The 22,936-nt window shown below is 28.2% G+C and overlaps 3 protein-coding genes across 5 annotated transcripts in view; 2 read left to right on the top strand and 1 right to left on the bottom strand.

The window, feature by feature from the left end:
- LOC100213255 (uncharacterized) overlaps positions 1-9,223 on the bottom strand; it is a 51,278-nt gene extending 42,055 nt beyond the window's left edge. The window contains exon 1 of one of the 2 annotated variants that reach the window (XM_065806332.1): positions 8,826-9,223. The gene's annotated coding sequence lies outside the window, so the exon portion shown is untranslated. Of the gene's footprint in view, positions 1-5,242; positions 5,377-8,825 lie in introns of those variants that run through there. The other variant, XM_065806333.1, reaches the window with a different exon arrangement.
- On the top strand, positions 3,418-12,662 carry LOC136085648 (uncharacterized). The gene is made up of 3 exons (XM_065806972.1): positions 3,418-3,553; positions 11,337-11,450; positions 11,821-12,662. Exons 1-3 carry the CDS (start codon positions 3,418-3,420, stop codon positions 12,660-12,662), a joined length of 1,092 nt encoding a protein of 363 aa, XP_065663044.1.
- Positions 12,663-15,357: 2,695 nt separating this feature from the next.
- Positions 15,358-22,936, top strand: part of LOC100215679 (uncharacterized) — a 43,992-nt gene continuing 36,413 nt past the window's right edge. The window contains exon 1 of one of the 2 annotated variants that reach the window (XM_065806331.1): positions 15,358-15,645. Coding sequence is in view for 1 of the 2 variants with exons in the window: in XM_065806330.1 (XP_065662402.1) it covers positions 15,967-15,980 (14 nt within the window). In the remaining variant the exon portion in view is untranslated. The other variant, XM_065806330.1, reaches the window with a different exon arrangement.

The following is a 22,936-nucleotide window of genomic DNA, read 5'->3' as shown; positions in this document are numbered from 1 at the left end:
TGTATGTTATTACTAAGAATTAAGTTGGCATGAGTAAAACGGTCTTTAAAGTTTATAAGACGTGCAATATGCTTTTGTTAACGATAAAGAAGTTCTAGTGTACTTTTGTTTACACCACCACATGCAGGATTAGCATAATTAATATGGCAATGAATAAATGAGTAATATAATTGAATTAAAGTACATTTATTTAAAAAAGGTCTTGATTTGTATAGCATTCCTATACTTCTAGCAATTTTATTGTTTAGGTTGTTAACACGATTTTTCCATGTAAGGTTTTCATCAATGTAAACACCCAAGAAATTAGTAACTTTAGCTCTCTTTATTTCAGTATTATCAATATACAAGGAAGGTATATTCGAAAGAAGATTTTTTTTTTTTGAAGCTGGGTAAAAGAGAATCCATTTAGTTTTTTAGATATTTATTGATAGTTTGTTTGATTTAAACCAGTTAGAAATCTTAATGAGTTTAACTCCGATTTTGTTGAAAAGGTATATTATGCATATTTTGGTATAAAGTTAGGCAATCAAGATAAGTCTTTAGTGACGACTGTTATTTTTGTTCTTGCAAAGTACAAGGTTTCAATTTAAAAAACAAAAAGGATATTTCTACCCAAACATTCAATAAGCCATTCTCCCTATTCCTCATGGACCTGGAGTACCAAAACCCACTCCTCCAGATTCTTTGGATGATATTTTAGATGATCACAAGATATTGGCTCAGCAAGGTGATAGTGAAGAAGACAGTAATTGCTACGATCCTGGCACAACCGATCCTATTACATTCCTACAATCTGAACTGAACGATTTATTTGGAGACCTAGGTCTTCCGAAAGACTCAGCAGAAGTTTTAGAATCTAGATTGAAAGATAAAAATATGTTGACTCTGGGAACACCCTTTTCTTGTAATCGATCACGGGAAAAGGAATTTGTATCTTTCTTCTCTTAAGAAGATGACCTGGTATTTATAGTGATGTTCCTGGACTTATGGCATGTTTTAAATTCTAATATGCTCTTGATGAGTGGAGACTTTTTATCGATTCATCAAGAAGGAGCCTTAAATCGATTCATCAAAAAGGAGCCTTAAAGCAGTACTTCTGCACAACGGCAATCAGTATGCTTCTATGTCAGTTGGAAACTCGGTGCACTTAAAAGAATGTTACAAAAACCTTGAATTGGTTTTAAACAAACTCAGCTACTCAGATCACAAATGGAAACTGTGTGGGGATTTAAAAGTTATTTCAATGCTGCTTGGTCAACAAATCGGCTATACAAAGTTCCCTTGCTTTCTCTTTGAATGGGACAGTCGAGACAGAAAGCAGCACTACATAAAAAAAGTTTGGCCCATGAAAAAAACCTTAGAAATAGAGTTTAAAAACATTGAGAGAAAAAGCCTTGTGGATCCCAAAAAGGTGTTATTTCCACCACTTCACATTAAGTTGGGGCTGATGAAACAGTTTGTTATGGCATTGCCAAAAGAAGGGGAGACTTACAAAATTTTTGTGGGCAGTTTCCTGGTTTATCCGAGGTAAAGCTAAAGGAAGGAATCTTTATCGGACCAGACATTAGAAAACTTATGAGAGATCCTAAATTTGTGGACAAAATGGAAACAAAAGAAAAGGCAGCATGGATATCCTTTAAATTAGTTGTTACCGGTTTCCTAGGAAACAACAAAGATTTCTCATCAAAAAAGATTGTATTTTTGAGCAAATGTTTTTGCTATATTTTATTTCAGTTACAAAACTTCTTTCTAAAAATGCACGTCCGTACTCTGCGTTGCGCTTCGTCTTAAATTAAATATATAAACAGACTTTTTTTTGATTTTATATATATACAGAGCCGACGATACTATCACAGCTTTTTTTTTCTAATGGAGCTTTTTTTCTATTTTTTTAGAAATTTCTAGATAAGTCGACGATTATGCCCCTCCACTTCGAAACTCGTGTTGTTGGCCCGGATATAAATTTGTAGTTGTTAGTTTTTTCAGTTTTACTGTTGAATAAATTTTAATATTTATATTTTTTAACTGTACAAAAACCTTTATAATAATCTTTGAGATCTTTTACTGATGCAAAAAACTTCGTTTTTATGTTTATAGCATCGTCTTCTGAACTTAAAAATAATGATTTAAGTTGCAATTTATAAATTATATATTTAGCGCAACCATTTTTTGCAGTAAAAATAGGCCTTTTAATATCTCCCTCAAAAATGTATGATTACTGCCGTAAATATAGTAGGCCATGATATATACCAAAAAATGAAAGATAGACCTTGTAATACGTTTTCCAAAAACATATTTGCATCTTTTTAAAACTCCAAATAATGCAAAGAATAGAGATTACAAACTTGTTTAATCTCGTGTTCGATAAATTGTATTTATATCAAATCCAGAATAGAAAATTCGATGATGGTGATAAAGATGAGAAAATTAGTTCAGCAAAAATAAAGTACTATAGATCTCAGCAATACAATCGTAATTAAACTTGATTTAAAAAGAGGAAAAGGAAGTTATATTTTTTATACAGATGCTGGAGTTGACAATAAAGCAGCCTTAACCTTTACATGTCCCAGGTTCTTATTTAGTCTATAGAGCTTTAAAAGGAAAAATAATAAATTTAGACTTAATAAAGCAAATCTTTCACGTGTATATTGTAAAAAATGAAATACGAGTTTTTGTATAAAATTTTTTTTTTAATTTTTCAAATTAAAAAAATAATGGGAGGGGGGGGGACAGTATTTATATATATATATATATATATATATATATATATATATATATATATATATATATATATATATATAATTTTTGTTTTAGTTTTGAGATGTTTATTGATGGTAGCAAGTAAAAATTAGTAAACAGGGCGAAAAGGGTCTTAATAAGCTTGGAGTAGGTGGGAAAAAAGAAAAACGTAGGGAAAACGTCCCCTTAAGAAGTAAACAATTGTTTTGTTTTTTGTTTTAACATAAGATTTTAAAGAAATAATCTTTGATTTCATTATGTATGACTTTGAATAAATATCTAAACTATGTGATTAAGAGTTTTGAAAGAAATAAAAAATACAGTAAATTCCATATTTGTTTTTTTGTATTTGTTATTCTATTTGTAAAAGTGTCTTAAGGGTAAAGCGGGGCTAATTGAGCATAGCGGCAAGTTGGGTAGCGGCAAGTTGGGTAGCTAAAATAGCTCAAAAAAAGAAAAAAAGTTATTTCAATTTATTTTAATGTTAGTATAGATTTTTACTCTTAGCAACGCCCTTAGCAACTATATGAAATTATGACACTTCTATTGCAAGTTATTTCTAGTGCAATTCATTCCCAATTTGTTTTCAAGTATTCCTTATACACTTAGCATAACTGAAAAAAATTTCTTTTAGGAATTATCTTAAGACTCTTGCTAGAATAATGCCTCCATGACAAAATGCAAAATGTAAATGAGTGTTTAAATGGAACTATTTTAACACGCTGTCCCAAATCTACTTATTGTAGCAGAAAAGTACTTACAATTGGTATGTGTTCTGCCAACATAAAATTTAATGATGGTATTAACGGTATAGGTAAAGTTTTTGATTGCTTGAATATTCTATGTGAAAGATTTTTTGAAAAAATTCATTCAAAAGTGGCCTTAAAAGAGCTTTAATTCATTCTAAATAGTTATCTAATATAGCTTTAGTTCATAGTAAATAGTCATCTAATATTTTAAAAACAAAGACAAAAGTAAAAGTAGGTTTAAGAAAAGAGTTTTAAAAAAAAAGGATGCCAACCCCTCTGGATCCCTATGAGTTAGTCCTGTTTTGTTTTATGTTAATAAATACTATCTGATTTTTAAAACCGTTTTTTTATTGAACATGTTTTTTGTTGTTTTAGTTATACCCTTTGCATAATATCTTTACTAATACTTAATGGAACTTCTTGAAATTTTCCACAAATATTTGTTATTAATATAGCTAAAAAATGACCCTTATTAAAGTGTCTTGCCTATTCAGATTTGCACTTACGAAATTTTAAATAGGTGAGTAAATTTGTGAAAATCATCAGTTTTTATGAAAATGACTATTTTTTGCAAGTTTTGATAGTTTGAATGTGAAACTGGCACAGATTGTAGTTTGCATTGTTTTAAAACAACTATGAAAATTCAAAGTTTAACAGTTACCCTATGTTAAATAATTGTGTAAAGGGTTTAGCTCCTTTTTGGGACTGAAACCAACTATTTTATTAGGATTAAACATATTTTATATATATATATATATATATATATATATATATATATATATATATATATATATATATATATATATATATATATATATATTATTTTGGCTTCAATCGACCTGCATCTGTAATTTTTGTTAACTATATTTGTAATTAATGTTTTTTATGAAAAAAAGTTATCTAATTGCATAGAAGTACCTTTAGCAGGTTGGTAAAGTTAAGGCAATGTTCTCTCAAACAAATCAAAAAACACAACTTTAATTAATTTCTAGGTTAATTTATCTTTGAAATAGTGACAAAGTTTTGAAAATTTAATGCACCGCTCACCGAGATTTGTTATAGTTAGTAAAAGTTATCCAACCCCTCCCCATGCCCCGCTCTACCCTACTATAGTCATTAACATACACATTAAAATATTCATCAAAATACTTTTTTAAAGAATAATTTCTTTTTATCCTTTAAAACATGTAATTTTTCTTCAGAAACGAAACTATTTAGAGAATGACGGTAAAATGTCAATAAATTTGTCTACTTATTTGGAAAGCAGTTGACTAAGATACACGGGCACTTTTTCTTTTTTTAACCAAAAAAGTAAAAAAAAAAATTTTTGCTGTTTTTTGCTTAGATTCTTATAAAAATTTTTATTTGACATCACTTAAATGTTGAACTTTAACAATTTATCGGACTTTCGATTAAAACTACCGGTTTTTTCATAAGTCTTACTGCTCTCTTTAAAACCTAACTAATGTGTCACCTAGTCTAGTTGGGTAAGTTGAGCAGCTTTGAAAAAAATAAATAAAACTGAACTTTCGAACAAAATGAAACAACTTTAATAAAAAATAATTTAAACTACATCATTTATATATTTTTTTAAAACTAGTTATTTTTAAATTGGAATTCAAAGTTCAAGATAATTGTATAAAATAATATTTTTATATTTTATGACGCTCTCTTACTATTTAATTTTTTCTCTATTATATTTACGTCATTCAAGTGCATAAAATAAAAAGTTTATAAATAAAGTACACGCTTACTGTTAGTGAAGGTTTTATTGATGATTCACCCAAGCTTCGTACAATTCAATTGTTGATTGCTCAACTTACCTACGCTATTGCTCAACTTACCCCACTAGGGCAGGTTAAGCAGCTCCGCAAATTTCAGGCATTATCTTTTTAAAAGAATTAAAAAGAATACTTTTTTCTTAAAAAAATTTTAGCAGGTTAAATTATTTTTCAAATAGTGAATAAATTATGTAAATCCGACGCACCGTTCATGAGATCTGTTTGATTTAGCAAAAATTGCTCAACTAGCCCGCTTTACCCTTTACATATATATATATGTTTTTAATGCCTTGTTTACATTTGACGTAATATATATGAATTACATATTTTTCAAATAAAACAAGGCTTCTAAAAGAATAATATGATTTATCTGATTCAAAAGTATTCAAATCAAAGTTATTTACGTACAGCTTCTAGGTGAAAGTGGTATTATGAGCCCCTATTTATTATAATCCTTCTTTCAATTTTTGCATTAAAATGTTTATTATTAACTTCTTTTTTTTTTAATATTACTCTAAATTTAACCTTTTATACTTTACAAATACTTTATAAAGTATACGTAAGTACACATGCTTTATACAACTCATTTAATATAAAACATAGGAGGCTGGTACGAGCTAGTAAACTGAGCCCTAAAAAACATAGGAAGCTGGTAAAATGAGTCCTAAAAAGAAGCCGTGGTGTAGTGATCAGAACGCTCGTTTTAGAATTAAGAGATCCGAGCTTTGATGCTAGGTCTGGCTTTATTTGCAACAATGGTAATAATTGAGACGTAAAATTTTTAATTAAATTCACATTTTTAGTGCTCTGAGATCGCTAATTCCGCTTGGAACACTATAATAACTCTGTGGTCAATTTACGTAATTATGCTTGTGAATTTCCTGTGTGTTAATAACCCAATATAAACCAGTTAATCAACCACCTATGGAAGCTCACAAACAAATCCCAAAGGGAGTTATTTTAACTTAAAATTGATTGAAATTATGCATTCATAACTAGCAAACAACATTGCACTACGTCTTTCAATAACCTCAAAGCATATGCTAGCTTTGTGTATAAAAACAGATATAAAGATATTTTAAATGGTGTATATAAAAGTGAATTGCTTTCCATAAAAACCTTTATTTTACAATGAAACACAAAACGTTAATTTATTCACGAAGTTTAAGTAGATAAAAAAAAAATTATTTGAAGCTCCAAATGTTCTACAAATAGGTCTGTCAGATAAGAGTACGCAAGTTCTTATAAAAAAGATAACAAAAAATTATAAAAACCTTAATCTAATAATCATAAATATTATATAATAAAAAGCTATAAAAAATTTAAATCTAAAAAATAATGTTATCTCAAAAAAAAAAGTTTTACTTATGTGAACGGTATTTTAAATATCGAATTAAATTATATATATATATTTTTTTTTTTTATTTTTTTTTTTTTTTTTTTTTTACAACAATCATTATTATATATTTCAAAAACAAATAATATTTACATGTCTCCAGTTTATATAAATGTCCACCACAAATATTTACAATATCTAAAGAGCGTTAACAATGCTGTTTAACACATGCGCGTTTGACATTTTAACTCATGCGAATTAAAATAATAAATTCGTGGTTTATAATATAATGTGCTGGCTATTAACCCATGCATTTAAAAAATATACGCAAGTCCGTCGCACCACAGGGCTACTAGGGACTTGCTTGTCGTTGTCGTTGAAAATATATGTTATTTGTTGAAAATATATATCAACATATATTAGTAGTACTATGTAGTTGTAAGGAAACTCGCAGAAGACTAAGAAAAGTCTTTTCATCGAGAACCTTTAAAATACAAAATAAACTAAAAATTTAAAGAGTAAAGACACACATTAATTTTTGAGGTCTACTGTTCAGAAAAAATTTAACTATGTATAGTTGCTAACATTTTTTATTTATTTATTTTTTTATATTTTATGTTTTATTTCTTTTTTATTTATTTTCATAGCTTAAATTGTTCTTTTTACATTTTATTATATTAATTGTTCTTTTATATTTAATACATATCGATAAAATTGGTTTTGTTAATTATGAGATCTTTTAGTTTTTTCTTCAGGGCAATAAGATTATCCAATTTAGTAAGTTCTATATTTTGAGGTATTGTTTTGTTGTATAAATAGGGGCCACGGGATACAATTGAAAATCTCGAAAATTTTGTTTTTTTTATGGGCAATGTAAAGTTTCCGGTTCCTCGTGTGGTATATCTGTTGGCGTTGGTTTGAAAAAAGTTATTAGTAAAATGAGTTGGGACAAGTCCGAGCTTATATTTGAGCATAAATAAAACATTTTGGTAGATGTTAATTTGATAAATATTTAAAGCATTCAAGTTTTTAAGTAAAGGATCGGCATGAGTGAATTTATTTTTATTATAAATCAATCTTGATGCGTGTTTTTGGTGTGTATATAGAGAACTTAATTTAGATTTATTTGTACTTCCCCAGGCAATATTAGCATATGTTAGATAACTTTGTATATAAGAAAAGTAGAGAACTTTCAGATTCTCCTGGGAAAGTATAGTTTTGACTTTGTAAAGTATGCCGATACTTTTTGATATTTTTGTATTTAATGTTTTTATATGGGGTTTCCAAGAAATCGTTTCGTCAATAATTATCCCAAGAAATTTAATAGTTTCAGTTCTTTCGATGTTTATGTTATCAATTTTTAGTAATGGTAGCATGCTTGGTATTTTGTTTTTTTGTTGGTTGGAATGAAACAAGATGTATTTTGTTTTTTCTTGATTTAAAGATAATTTATCTACTTTAAACCAAATGTTTAGACTCTCAAGGTCATCATTTGCAGATTCAAAGAGATTTTCAATTGATGATGATGAATAAAATAAATTTGTGTCATCAGCAAACATTATTGCATCAAGTTTTTTTAGTGATTGTGGAAGATCGTTAATATAAATTAAAAATAAAAGAGGACCAAGAATGGAACCTTGGGGAACTCCGCATTTTATTTTTAGTAAATTAGAATACTTATTATCGTTCGAAATAACACATTGTTGTCTGTTGCACAGATAACTTTTAAACCAATCTAGGCTAGTATTTTTTATTCCGTATTTTTCCATTTTTTTTAGTAAGATATCATGATTAATTGTGTCAAATGCTTTGGATAGGTCTATAAAAGTTCCTAATACAAATTGCTTTTTATTAAAAGAATCACTTATGCTATTAACTAAATCTAAAATTGCATGTTCTGTTGAGTGCTGTGCTTGAAAGCCGAATTGTTTTTTATTTAAGAACTTGTTTTGAATTAGGTATTCATATAATCTATTATAGATTATTCTTTCAAGTATTTTAGAAAAGGTTGGAAGTATTGAGATTGGTCTGTAATTGTTTATTAGAAATGTTTCACCGGTTTTAAAAATAGGTACAATTTTAGCTACTTTTAATTTATCTGGTACAGTTCCTGTTATAATTGATGATTTAAATATTTCGAAAATAGTTTTCTTCACATCATAGTTTTCACTATGATGTGAAGAAAACCTTTAAAAATTATATTTATTTATAAGTTCTTACCTTACCAACAGTTATAAAAACCCTTGTTCCACAATATTAAATTGAGAATGGGCCAATTTATATGTTGTATTCAGGTACGACGGCGGAGAGCAGGTAAAATAGTTTAACAAATCTTAAATTACGTAAGTAGCCAGAGTCTACAGCTTGTGTAAGTACCATTTGCGACTTAAAACATTTATATCCTAACATAAACTTTTATAGTCGTAATAATTTGGCTTATTATAAAAGTTTAACTTTATCTAATTTATGTTCCGGCATACTTATCTTGCCTATTGTCTTCTATTTTGTTAAACCATTTATGGTAACAGACAAAGATTAAGAGAAACCAATGTTTAGATATACTTTAAATGTACATTATGTAAGTTGTAAGTAAGTTACGCAACTTAATTAAAATCATTACTCAATGTATATTTGGCAAATCTATGTCTACATTTTTTTTAATGTTAATAATTTTGTTTTGAGAGTGCTGGTTAATACAATATTGGCGTACAAATGCTAACTATGTACGTCTGGTACATAGTTAGGTTTTGTTCGCGAAGTAACCCAGTACCAAGCTTTTATAAAAGAATATTTTGTGATCAAGATTAGATCTCCAAGTATACAAAAACCAAAATGTAATTTAACAATGAAAAAAACAGCAACAAAAAACAATAAAGTTTATGAAAATATCTTTTAAACGATATATAAATCAATTACAATGTAAACTGACTTGTTTATGTTTACTACACGTCTGGTATAAAGGTACTCCAAACCCTTTATAACCCTGATGGTTTTGCTAAAATATGGCTTTTTTATAAATTTTTTTCAACAAAATTTCTTCTAGTCAAACTTTCTTTTAGTCTTCTATGCAAACCTCAGGGCCTCAAAGCAATATAGTATAAAGTTTTTTTTTAAGAATTTTTATATCATCACATAATAACTTTGCGTCAGTAACTATTGGAAAACAAAATAAGGAAATAACCATTTATTTTTCTTTCATTAGTACCTTTTTTAAAAGAATTATTAAAAACATTGGTGGGTATAATGTTATCAATTAAAGAAGTTGACAACTGAGGTCTAGTTGGGTTGTTTATCGCAAAATTTCCATTTTCAAATAAGCCAATTAAACCAATTTATGTTTTCCTTATAAACCAATTTATGTTTTCCTTGACGTGATACTCAAAGCAACTTAAGATTAAATCTCCTAGGATTAATTTCTTTTCGTAATTTCTTTAATTAATAACGTCATCTCGTAAAAATGTACTAAAATTTTTAACTTTTCTAGAAGTTGGCTAATAAAAGCTTATCGCAGAGGTTTTATTTTATTGGTCAAAAGTTCAACCGTTAAAATAGGTTATTAATTCAAAAATAATTGAATATATTGAAATAACCTTTACTCAGGACATCATATATTTATATTAAGAATTCGAATATTTTCAAAATTAGATTTTTTTCCTAACTCTAAAACAAAAAAGAATAACGGATAAAGTTGGATCTTTATAGAGTTTATAGATCTTTATAGTAGACTCTATAAAGTCGCATTTTTATAGAGTTGACACCCGTAAAGGTGAATTAAAGTATTTAACTAAAGAGACAGTCAGAATATTTTTTTATGTATTAAAAGTTCGGCTACCGGCAGTAGTATCATGATTCAACCCATTATTCTTTACCGACTGAATCAAGAAAAAACTATAAGGGTAAATACGCTAATTAACGGCCATTAACCATTTACTGGCCACTTTTAAAAGCTTTTCTTATAAAAATCTATGGCACAAGTTGCCCTATATTATTATTTGAACTCAATGACTTCATTAAAACTTTGAAAATATCGCAATTTCAGGAAAGTTCTAGAAAGTTTTAATCGCTAAAACTAAATGTTAAAAACATTATAATAATTGTAACAACTTTATGCTTTGTTTTCTTAAATTCATACTTTATAGTCTTTTTTTTGTGCGTTGCAAATATGCCAGTCCATTCAGGAAGAAAAAAAAAGATAAATATCTTATGTAAACTTTGAAACAAAAGTACTCAGTTGATGTTTCACATATAATGTTTTAACTGAATTAGATTAATATTTTTTCTAATAAACCATTTACTGGCCGGTTAATTAATCCATTTACTCACCATGACCAATAAATGGTATCAGGTATAAAATTTTTTAGTTTCATATTTTTATATAGGATTTTCTCACACTTAGTTATTATTCATGTATGAGAAAAGTTAAAGTATTAACAAAATAAACATTTTAAAATAATTTCTGATTTTCTGAGTTCATTCTACATTTAAAGTTACTTTCTGAGTTAATTCTACTTTTAAAGTTACTTTAAAAGTAAAATGCTAAATCATTTTAAAGTTACTAATTTTAAAGTTACTTTAAAAGTAGAATGAACTCAGAAAGTTTTAGTTAATTATAATTATAGTTAATTATGTTCTGATAATGTTGATTCAATAAAAATACACCATTAAAGTAAATATATGATTTTCCTAAAAGTATTTTATGAATATATGTTTTTATTTTTTTATTTTTAATAGATAATAATATTATATATGAAACCATGAAACCAGTTATTTCAACAAGAATAACAAAAAAACGCATGCTATGGACTGAGAATAACATGAAACTAACAGTACATGCAGTTGCATCAGGTATGTCTCAACGGAAAGCAAGTGTATCATATAAAGTTCCGCGATCGCCTCTGCAAACCATAATCTCTGGAAAGTCCAAAATAGGAGCGAAACCAATGAAAAGGTGACCTTGAAGAAAGACTAATTGATTATGCTGGCAATCGTGCCTAAATGGGAATGGGTTTTGGGAAAAAAACATTTATCACTTATGCTGCTAAGCTTGCTAAAACACATAACATAAGTTTTAAAAATGGTCGACCTAGTGAAAAGTGGTGGCAACTACTTAAAAATAGACACTGTTGTGTTAGTCTTCGTTGTCCAGAAGCTACAGCTTCTAAATGACACATGTGTATGAATAGGATAAAGGTTTCCAAATATTTTACTTCTTTAGAAGTTCTGATACAAAGTAAGAACTTACAGGACAAGCAAAAATGCATGTGGAACATGGATGAAACAGGGATGCAACTAGAGAATAAACCAGTTGCCAGGAAAGGCTCAAAATATATTCAGAGTCAAACAAGTGGCAACAAGGAAACAATTACTTTTATATGTTGTATAAATGCAGCTGGTCAAGTTGTACCACCTCATATAATAGGGAAAGGAAAAATTGTAAGAACTCTTTATGGTTTTGATACCGAAAATGCTCCAAGAGGAGCAACATGGAATGTGTCTGAAAAGGGCTGGACAAAACGAGGTATTGCGGAGTTATGGTTTGAGAAAACATTCCATCCAAATAGTGGCTCAGCAAGACCACAGATTTTAATCCTTGATGGACATGACTCACACAATTTTGTTGAAATGATTGAGCTGGCTATCGTATCCCAAATTGAAATTGTTGAGCTTCCAGTTTACACCAGCAACTTGTTGCAGCCTTGTGACAGAACAGTTTTTAAGTCACTGAAAACTGCCTATTCTGAGAATTGCCAAACAATGATGAATGACTACCCAGGTGTAGTAGTTTCGCATTCTAACTTTTGCGGTTTATTTTCAAAAGCCTTGAAATATGCTATGACTGACACAAACATACGCTCAGGATTTAGAGCTTGTGGAATTTATCCCTTTAATCCAGGTGCTATTTCTAAAGAAGCATACATCCCAAACATTTTATATAGTAAAATTTCAAATGCTGCCTCAGGTCAAAATGTGTTTAACATTTCAATAATAAGCAACCTTCCATTATTGTCTGATCTATCAAAAAACAGCTTTGCAATTAAATCGCTGTCTTCTACCTAACCAATAGAAGAAAATGAGTTTATTGATTTTTAAATTTAAGACAATGCTGTGCAACATTCAAGTATTATTACAGAACAAGTATTATTGCAAGAAACGGGTACAAGACAATGAGTATATTGATTTTTCTGACAATACTCTGGGTTTGAATATTGATACTGATATACATCTTGAAGAAGTAGAAGTAACTGAATCAACATTAGATTCAAATGTTAAAAAAAAGTTTTTTGCAAAACAATAACAGATCTTCCATTTCCATTTGCTAACTCATCTTGTCTATCAGACAAAGATTCAGATGTTCGTACATATTCTTCTCCACAAATTAAACAAACAAAAAAACACTCAAAAAACTCTAATTTAAAGTTTTTTGTTCTGACCTCAGAGGAGGCTTGTAATGCAAAGCTTGAAGATAGGGCTTCAAAGGTAGCTAGTGAAAACAGAAAAGTTGAAAAACAAAAGATTTTGAAAGAAAAAAAAGAAAACTCTGCAAAAACAAAGCTAGATCATATATCAAACTTGAAATTGACCAAGGTGAATGAAAAAAAACGATATTTTGTAAGAAATATTTTTTTAGGTATTTTTGTTCATTTAAATTCATCTTATTTGAGTGTATAAATAATTTAATTGAACAAGTTATTTTGATTTTATGGTTTGCTTTTTATTTTTTTTATTTTTTTTTAATTTATGACAATAAATCAATTACAATGCCCTATTCAATCAAATACAGCCAACGGCCAATAAATGGTTAAGATGGCCAGTAATTGGTAAAATTGTTTACCTTTAATATATCTGGTTATATATAATTTTATGTTATTTATAATCACAATAATTTTTACTTAAAATGTCAGAGCTTTTAATTCTCTAAAATTTTATATATGGTATGTAACATATACTCAAGTATTTTTCTGTAACGGGTGTTTCTTGTAAAAATGTGTCCAGTAATAGGCATAAGTACCCTATGTATAAACTCTTTTTTTGCCTTTTTGGTTTTCAATTAATTTAAAATCATTAAGTTAAAAAAATATAAGTATAATACAGAAACATTATTGTTATCATAAGCAATTAAAATTTATAAAAAATATTCGTTTTTTAACCTTGAAACTCCTCTTCGCAAAGAAGAAAAATTGATAAAAAATATTAGGTTTGTGGTTCTTAATTTAAAAAAAGTAGAATTTTTTTTAAATTAAGAACCACAAACCTAATTCCGTTTTAAATATTTAAAAAGTTAATATTAGAAAAATCTTTAAGAAACGTAAGTAAACTCCTATTTTCACTTAGTGGCGCATTGTGCACTGCAGCGTTTATTTGTTTTCTATTCTAATGAAAGTCATGTAGTTTAAAAATGTTTTCCATCAGAACTGCACCAAGTTTGCATATTACACTAAAAATAGTTAAAATTTTCTCAAGTATAAAATTCTAAATCTAATTCTAAATGAAAATTGAATTTTTGCATTTAAATTATCTATAATTCATTTTAGTGTTTTAAAAAGATATAAAAGTTAAAGAATTGATAAAGGTAACAGAATATAAATAATAACTAAAAGAAAACTAAAAAACAAAAGAGAAGAACACGTGTTTTTATTACTATTGATAATATTTTGATAAAGCACTCCATTTTTGAATAACTTAACATTTTATACCTAATATGAAAAGTTCAAAGAAACTTTAATAAAGTATCTTTCAGATTAATTAATAGTTTTAAAAGATTTAAAAAAAAAAAGAAAAATAATAACTTAAAAAAAAATCTAAAAAAAAATTATAAAATTATTTATATTTAAATATTCAGGCAGCCTAAAATGTGAAAAAAAATATTTTTATTAGAGTTGCTCTTTAAGAAATCATAATCGTATGCATATTGCTCAAAGTCCCGGCTTCTCCGGGCGGCCGACTGGCGTCATGAAATGCTTATGGCGGCTTTGCAGCTTCTAATTATAAAAACAATGAAAAGTAAAAAATCCAGCCAGAAATGGAAATGCCCACCATTAATTTATTTTTTCATTTGGATGTAAACAACTTTGGTTGTTTCAAAAATATTTTTAGACGACCGACTTTTTTCTTTGAGTTAATTTAAAAATATATTTATTTTAATCTGTGTTTTTAGATTAATATGTTTAATCTGTGTTATCAGCGTGTATGAATACAAAAATTTTATGGGTTATAAAATAAATTAAATTTTCATGTTTTATCTCTTCTTTTTTTTTTATGTTTTACTTAATTTTAACTTATTTTCAATTTAAAATCCTAATAAAAACCCTTCTATATTTTTATCTATATATGTATTTCTTCCATATATTACGTAGTGATCTGATTTTATATTCTAATATTTATATGGTTCTGGCGACAAGATCGAATATTATCTTCATCCAGATTCCAAGTTTATATGTTTCTTCTTCCAGATTCCAAGTTTATATTACACGAGATTCAGAAATTCAAAACGAGTGAAATTCAGAAGAAATCGAGTTAAAAAATTAGTTAAAAACAAAGCGGACAGATATTGCACTGGATGTTAGAATGTGCAAATATATAAATAATAAATAAATAAAATAAGAAATATATAAAACACAAATAAAGCTGTTAGTTTTTTGCAATTTTTTTCCATTTTTTATGGTGAACTATTTGTATACATTATTTCAACGCTAAATAAATTAAATAATAAAACTTTCAATATTTTTTTCATTGAAGTAACAAAAATGGTCGTGCCAATTGCCATGCTTTGTGTTTGAAGACGTACATTTTTTTGTCAACCTTTGATTGATCTATGTTGCGTGGTTAAAATAATATTTAGAATACTATAGTTTAAAGTTCAATTAAATTATAATATGAAAATAATTTGGTAACTGACGTTTCTATAAACGCAAACAAGAGTAGCGTTAGATGAATAAAGAATAAATAATTCATAAATTATATCGCATAAATATAAAGTCATTTAATATATTTACTATTTTCAAAAGCTTTTAAATAAAATTCAACAAAAAACTGTTGACATGTAAGTTTTAAACTTATTTATTGTTATTTTTTTTTAATATTATTTTTTTCTATTTTACCTTTTTTTTTTAAATTATAAAATAAAGTGTGCAATTTACAATAGTGTAGTTAACAAGGGGGCGAACAAGATTTTCATTCTGTTTAAAAATATCCAATACAGTTTAATAAGTCGGATAAAAGCAGTGCAGGAAGTCATTTACGGAAAAAAAAAAACTTATAGAAACGATACCAGTATAAGTAAAAACAATATTATTACTAAATAAAAAAAGTGTATACATAAATAAGATGATAAAATATTTTAGAAAAAATTACGAAAAAATCGATGATGAAAACATTGTAGGTTGTATGTTTTATTTATTTGAAATATATCTTTGTTTTGAATATTAATTTTGAGTTGTCAAAATCGTGCGTATTATGCATTGCTAAGACTTATATAAATATATACATATATAAATATATATATATATATATATATATATATATATACATATATAAATATAATTATTTATATATATATATATATATATATATATATATATATATATATATATATATATATATATATATATATATATATATATATATATATATATATATATATACTAATTTAGTATCTATTATATACTAATTTAGAATTTTCAGGTTTAATTACGAACTATTAGCTATATTTATATTACAATCAAACTGTAACTTCACTTTTTAGTGGCTTCTTTAAAGTTTAGCTGTTTGGAAAAAACAGGTCCATTGATACAGGTGCAATAGGACTTTTACACATGGTAATACTTGCGGAAGGTTTCCTGCAATTTTTCAAAAATGATGCATTCCAATCCACCGTTAGGAATAAAATTGTTTATTATTAAAATTGTGGCTATCATCTACGTACCTCAAGTACGTAGATGATAGCCACAAAAGATTTTTAAGCTAAGACAATGCCAGCCGTTTTCAACACATATTAAACAGTCAACAGCATGCCATTAAATACACAATTGAATCGGAAGGTGAAAATAAATGAATAAATTTCTTAGAAATCTAATTAACCATCAGTCAAAAAGGTAATTATGATTTTAACATCAATCGAAAAAAAGCAATAACAAAAGTTCAGGTTATGCCCAATTAGAACCACGACCCTAAAATCTTAGAAAGTATATTTAAGGGATTTTTTTATAGAGCTTTATCAGTTTGCTCGGAAAAACTTTTAAATTAAGAAATGGACTTCCCAGAGGACATGCGTTGTCCAAAGCACTTCCGCCAGGCGTCCCCCAGACAACGCGTGCCCGCTGATGTGTTTGCTGAAAATGGATACAAAAAACAAAAATCACCAAACCTTGCATACAAAAAAACGACACTCAAATAATGAAATAGTCATATCTAACAATAAACCAACCATGCTAACTATATCACTACTATGGATCCCAATATTATCACCAGAACTTCGAAAAAGTTAAAATGGGAGCAAGCAAAAACATTGAAAAGAACCTTAATAATTTGAAAGAAAAGTTCGAAAATCGATTAAAATTCATTTTAACAAATGCGGACCTAAGAACGGAGGTATGAATTTAGATGATGGTCAATATATAAAAATGCAATTGTGAATAATCTGCAATTATAGTACATTATTCCATCCGTGTGTATATACATGTATATGCATATATATATATATATCTATATCTATATATATATATATATATATATATATATATATATATATATATATATATATATATATATATATATATATATATATATAGATATATATATATATATATATATATATATATATATATATATATATATATATATATATATATATATATATATATATATATATATATATATATATATATATATATCTATATATATATATATATATATATATATATATAAATATATATATATATATATATCTATATATATATATATATATATATATATATATATATATATATATATATATATATATATATATATATATATATATATAATATATATATATATATATATATATATATATATATATATATATATATATATATTACTTGATAGAGTGCCTGCCCCAACCAAACCCTAAGTCGATGTAGCAACACTCCCTTGCGAGTCAGGCTATAAGATAGTTGATGTAGCAGCACTCCATTGCGAGTCATGCTATTTGTCAGTCGATGTAGCAGCACTCCGAGTCAGGCTATAAGATAGTTGATGTAGCAACACTCCGCGCATGATTTACAGTAAAAAAAATAAAAACAAAAACATTGGAATATCCTACTATAATCGTAGATTATTCCATCCGCCTGAAATATTCCGTCCTAATGCGTAAAAATCAAAACAACTATTTTTGGAACAAATCTAACGGCTATAATTTAAAAGCGCATCCTCGTTTTGAGTTGTACGCAAGAACTTAAATAATTCAGACCGGTCACGGAGAAAGCTTCAGGTTTATTTGTATAAGTTACATGACGCATAATATTACTATATTAATTATAATAATATTATGCTTAGTTTATAAAGTGTTAAAGTTTTCTTTATGTCGCAGAATAATGCGCGAGTTCTCAAACCATCGTTTAAACAAACGCTAAAACACATCGCTCGTATGGTCCGAAGTAAATAATCCGCAAAAAGGTAGGACAGTTTACTCCAACGTAAGACAGTTTGCTCCGGAGTAAAGTGTCCTAGACGGACGGATAGGAGAAACTCGGACGTTCTACTCCGGAGTAAAATGTCCGATCGGACAATTTACTCCGCGGACAGTTTTCTCCCTGACAGACTACTGGAATAATCTACCACAGAACGCCATATTTTTTATACTTGCGTAACATGAAAGAAGCCCAATTAAAGCGAACTTTAAAGAAGCCATTAAAATGTAAAGTTACCGTTTGATTGTAATTAAATATTATTAATACTTTTGAACATATTTTAAAGAAAAACACGATATTTTTTACTCTTGACATGTTTCGTAGTTAACATACTACATTTTCAAAAGATAAAATTACAAATTTAAAACTCTGGATATAAATATAAAATCAAAGTTTGAAGACATTACAGAGAAATATTAAGAGACAAATAGAATTGTTATAAACCAATAAAAGTTATAATACAAATTATAATACTGTAAATAGCGAAAAAAAAAAAATAAAATATAAATAAATAAAAAAAAAAAACAACAACAAAAAAAGACAACTAGATAGACAAATTTATATTATAATGAACAGTTTGTTTATTTAAAGATGGATTTTCCCATTTAATATGGAATGCTTCTTTAATTTTCAATTTGTTTTTGTTAGAAGCAGTATCCAAAATTTTAAAACAATTATGGTTACTTAGATTTTTACAACTAACAGATGAAATTTAATGCATGTAAACATTAAATTGTTTGTCACTAATAAGATGCTCATGAATCCGTGCTGTTAAGTGTCTGGAGGTTTCTCCAATATAACTGGCATCACATCCAGCACAAGAAAATTTGTAAACAACATTGGATTTGAGTAGCTTAGGAAGTGGATCTTTTATACATAAATTGTTTTGCAATTTGTTGGTAGTGAAAATTAAATTAATTGTAACATCTTTACAATAATTTTTAATGATTTTAATAACTTTAATTATTAAACAAACGAGCGTTTATTAGCATTAGGGATGCGCCGAACCCGGTTTTTGGCGGAACACCGAGTCCGAACGTTCGGCAATGAAATTTTACCGAACACCGAACGGTTCGGCAACCGAACCGTTCGGTGAAAAAAAATAGTTTCGAAAAATTGTGTTATTAAACATTTAATATTTTATTGTGTTATTAAAAACTTGTTAAAACATTAGTAAGGGTTTATAAATTATGTTTATAAAATTTATAAAGTAACTTTTAAAAGTTAATTTATTTTTGGATGATTGTTTGCGGTGTAAAGAAAATTAATGTTAACATTTTTATTTATAGTGTAAATAAAAATGATAACGATTTTTTTTGAAAAAAATAATTAATACAATTATTAAAGTTAGGTAATATAAATAAATGTATAATCTATAACGTATTGGATAAAATAACATAATATGTAACATGTTGGTTATATTTTAAGATATATTTACACAGTTTAAATTTAAAATGCTTTATTTTTGGTTGAACTTCTTTTTTAATATCAGGCAACCAAAAAAGTTCTTGCGGTTTATCCTAATTGCCTATTTCTAAGAAATGTGTTAAGAAAACTGGTGGTGGTGGAGGGATGATTTTGCATATAAATTAAAGCTTGTTTTAAGGACAATCATTGTGTTTCATAAGTTTTATTAGTGCGTTTTTAATTTAAAAGTCTTAAGTGGAGTATGGCTGTGTCAGATGCGATAATTCGCGTCTGTTTATTTTATGAGTTCAAACTTGGAACCAAAGCTGCAGAAGCTTGTTGTAAGATATGCGCTGTTTTTGGGGAAGGTACTATAGCAGAACGTGTTGACGTGCGACGAAAAATGGATTATGTACTGCAACAAAAAACGAACATATCATTGGCTAGCCAGTAACAATCCAGTACCGATGACTCCTAAACCAAGCATTCACCAACAAAAGGTTTTACTGTATGTGTATGGTGGACTACAGCAGGTATCGTTCACTATGAGTGGCTACCAAGTGGACAAATCATTACTGCTGAGATATACTCAGCGCAATTGGACAGAGTTTCGGTTGCTCTTCACCAAAAACAAGCAGCTTTGGCAAACAGAAAAGGTGTTGTATTCCACCAGGACAACGCCAGACCGCACACCGCAAAAATCACGTGGGGAAACTCTAGCACTTTTACAATAGGAGATTCTACCTCACCCTCCGTATTTGCCAGACCTTGCGCCAAGCGACTATCACCTGTTTTTGGCCCTGGATAATCATATGAGGAATCGACAGTTTCGAAATAGAGAAGATCTCGAAGATGAGTTAGTTCAACTTTTTAGCTACCAAACTCAAGACAAAAAAATGGAATATACCAGCTTGTTTCACGATAGGAGAAAATTCTTGCTGAAGGAGACTATTTTTCAGAATAAACTTTATTAAAACTGTTTTTATGTGTATTTATTTATGAATCTCCAAAACCGCACGAACTTTTTTGGTTGCCTGATAATTTAGAAAAATATCTTGTAAAAGTATAAAACAATGTCTTCTAAAAAAATGTTTTTCAAAATTATTGTGGAAATACTTTGAAGTTTCTAAGAAATACATTCGTCTTTGTACCTGCCTACTATCCGAAGCAATACTTTCTAGAGGTGGGAATTGTCTAAAGACGTTTACCACTAGTGTAATTAGGTGCCATTTAAAAAATTAGCACCTTGTGGAGTATGTATTGGCTGAAAAAGAGTCTGATAAAATAACACACTGGCTCAATAATGAATTTTCCCAACAGAGAGCAGTACTCAGAGTTTTCCAGAAAGTCACACAGGAAAAAATATAAGTGAGTATTTACATAAAGGTTTGCTAAGTTTTGAAATTCCGCACACAAAAATTCACATTGTTTTACGAGATAATGCTGCAAACATGGTAGCTGGCATTAAAGACAGTGGTTTTAAGTTAATTCCATGTTTTATACATACAATACAGTTACGTATACATGACTCAATTTTGTCACAACAATCTGTGAAAGAAATTTTAGTTTGTTGCAGACGCCTGGCAACACATTTTCACCATTCACCGACAGCAGCAGCAATATTAGAAGCAATTTAGGAACGGCTTGGTACAAATAAGCATATGTTAATGCAAGATGTTACTACAAGAATAGTTCCTACAATATGATTGAAAGGATGCCTGAACAAAGAGTTCTTTTGGCAACTAATACAGCTGATCATGTTACCCAATCAACATTAAATTTATTTCAATCGGGCTTATTAGATAAAAAATTTCATATTTTAGAACCATTTCAAACTTTAACCGTTAATCTCAGCAATCGTGAGGCATTTTTATCAGATGTTATTCCTTCGATTATGACTCTTAAAGTACTTTTTAATCAAGCATTAGTTTGTGAGGCTTTTTAAAGTATAAATCCTTTAGTTGAACAATTGAAAGAGTCAGTAGACAAAAGACTGAGTATATTTTTACATGATAAGTATTTATGTCTTTCCACTTTTTGTGACCCTAGATATAAATTAATGTATCAAAAGGAAAATGGGTGAATGTAATAAAAAATTAGCTAAATGAGCAGATGCAAGAAATGCAGCAACATAATTTAGAACTTAAATCCTCTGATTCTGATTGTGAAGAACCCACAGTAAGTGACACAAATGAAGTGTTTGTGAAACCAGCGTATCCAAAATTTAATGAATGTTTTCGGCTAGTTTCCAAACTGACTACTATAAATGAATGTGATTCCAATTTTTCAATTATTAAAGAGAGCAAAAGGAGTGAACGGAAAAAAAAAAGTGAACGGGTCAGCAATTTTGTTTCTTTTGCATTTATTGAAAGCTAAAATAAAAAATCTTTAAAAATGCAAGGCACCATTTTGTAGAGAAGTGTAGTGCACCATTTTGTAGAGAAGTGTAGTGCTCTATCTAAAAATATAAAAATTATTTTAAAAAATTTTATTTTGCCTTCACAAATCTCAAAATTCTCACCTTCGTGAAAAGAAAATTAAAAAATCAACTTCAAAATTCCGAAAACTAAAATTAAATTTTAATGAATCAAAAATGCTGTTTTGTAGAAAATTTTATGACGATCAAGATTCTCTTTTCAACATTGAACTTGCTAGTTCCGGAAAAAGTTATGAGCAAAAAACCAATATAAATTTTTTTCGGGGAAGAGTAAATATGCTAATTGCTCACACTTATGCATTAAGATGAGCGCAGTTAAACTAGTTAATAACTATTTTTTAAAACGTAAATAAATATGGCAGCCTTCGCTATTTATCTAAAAAATTACAAATTTCTCTAGCATTTCAAGTTCCACCTCAGCCTGTTTCATCATCTTCATCCAAACCTGCTTCATCATCCTCAACTGAGCCTGTTTCATCATCTTCATTCAAGTCTGTTTCATCATCCTCACCCGAGCCTGCCTCATAATCCTCATCCCAACCTATATCATCATCTAACATCAGTCAGTATCAAACTCCAACGATTCGCCAACTTCAAAATTTAACAACAACACTAGTGACTCCTGCTCAAATGTATCAAATGTTGTAACACTTCACAGAAAGACTCGAAGGCAATTTAAAAAATGTTTTGCAACATCACCATATTAACACGCAAAAAAAACCCAAAAGAGTCAGCATTCCGAGAGTTAAAGGCCAGTGTCTAAGTACATCTGAGGTACTCGAGAAACTTAGGCAAGATAACGAGGCCAAAAAGTCAAAGCA

This window comes from Hydra vulgaris, chromosome 09 (assembly GCF_038396675.1).
Source record: "Hydra vulgaris chromosome 09, alternate assembly HydraT2T_AEP".
Classification (NCBI taxonomy): Eukaryota; Metazoa; Cnidaria; class Hydrozoa; order Anthoathecata; family Hydridae; genus Hydra; species Hydra vulgaris.
The sequence above is the reverse complement of the archived record's forward strand: the minus strand, read 5'-3'. Positions and strand labels throughout refer to the sequence as shown.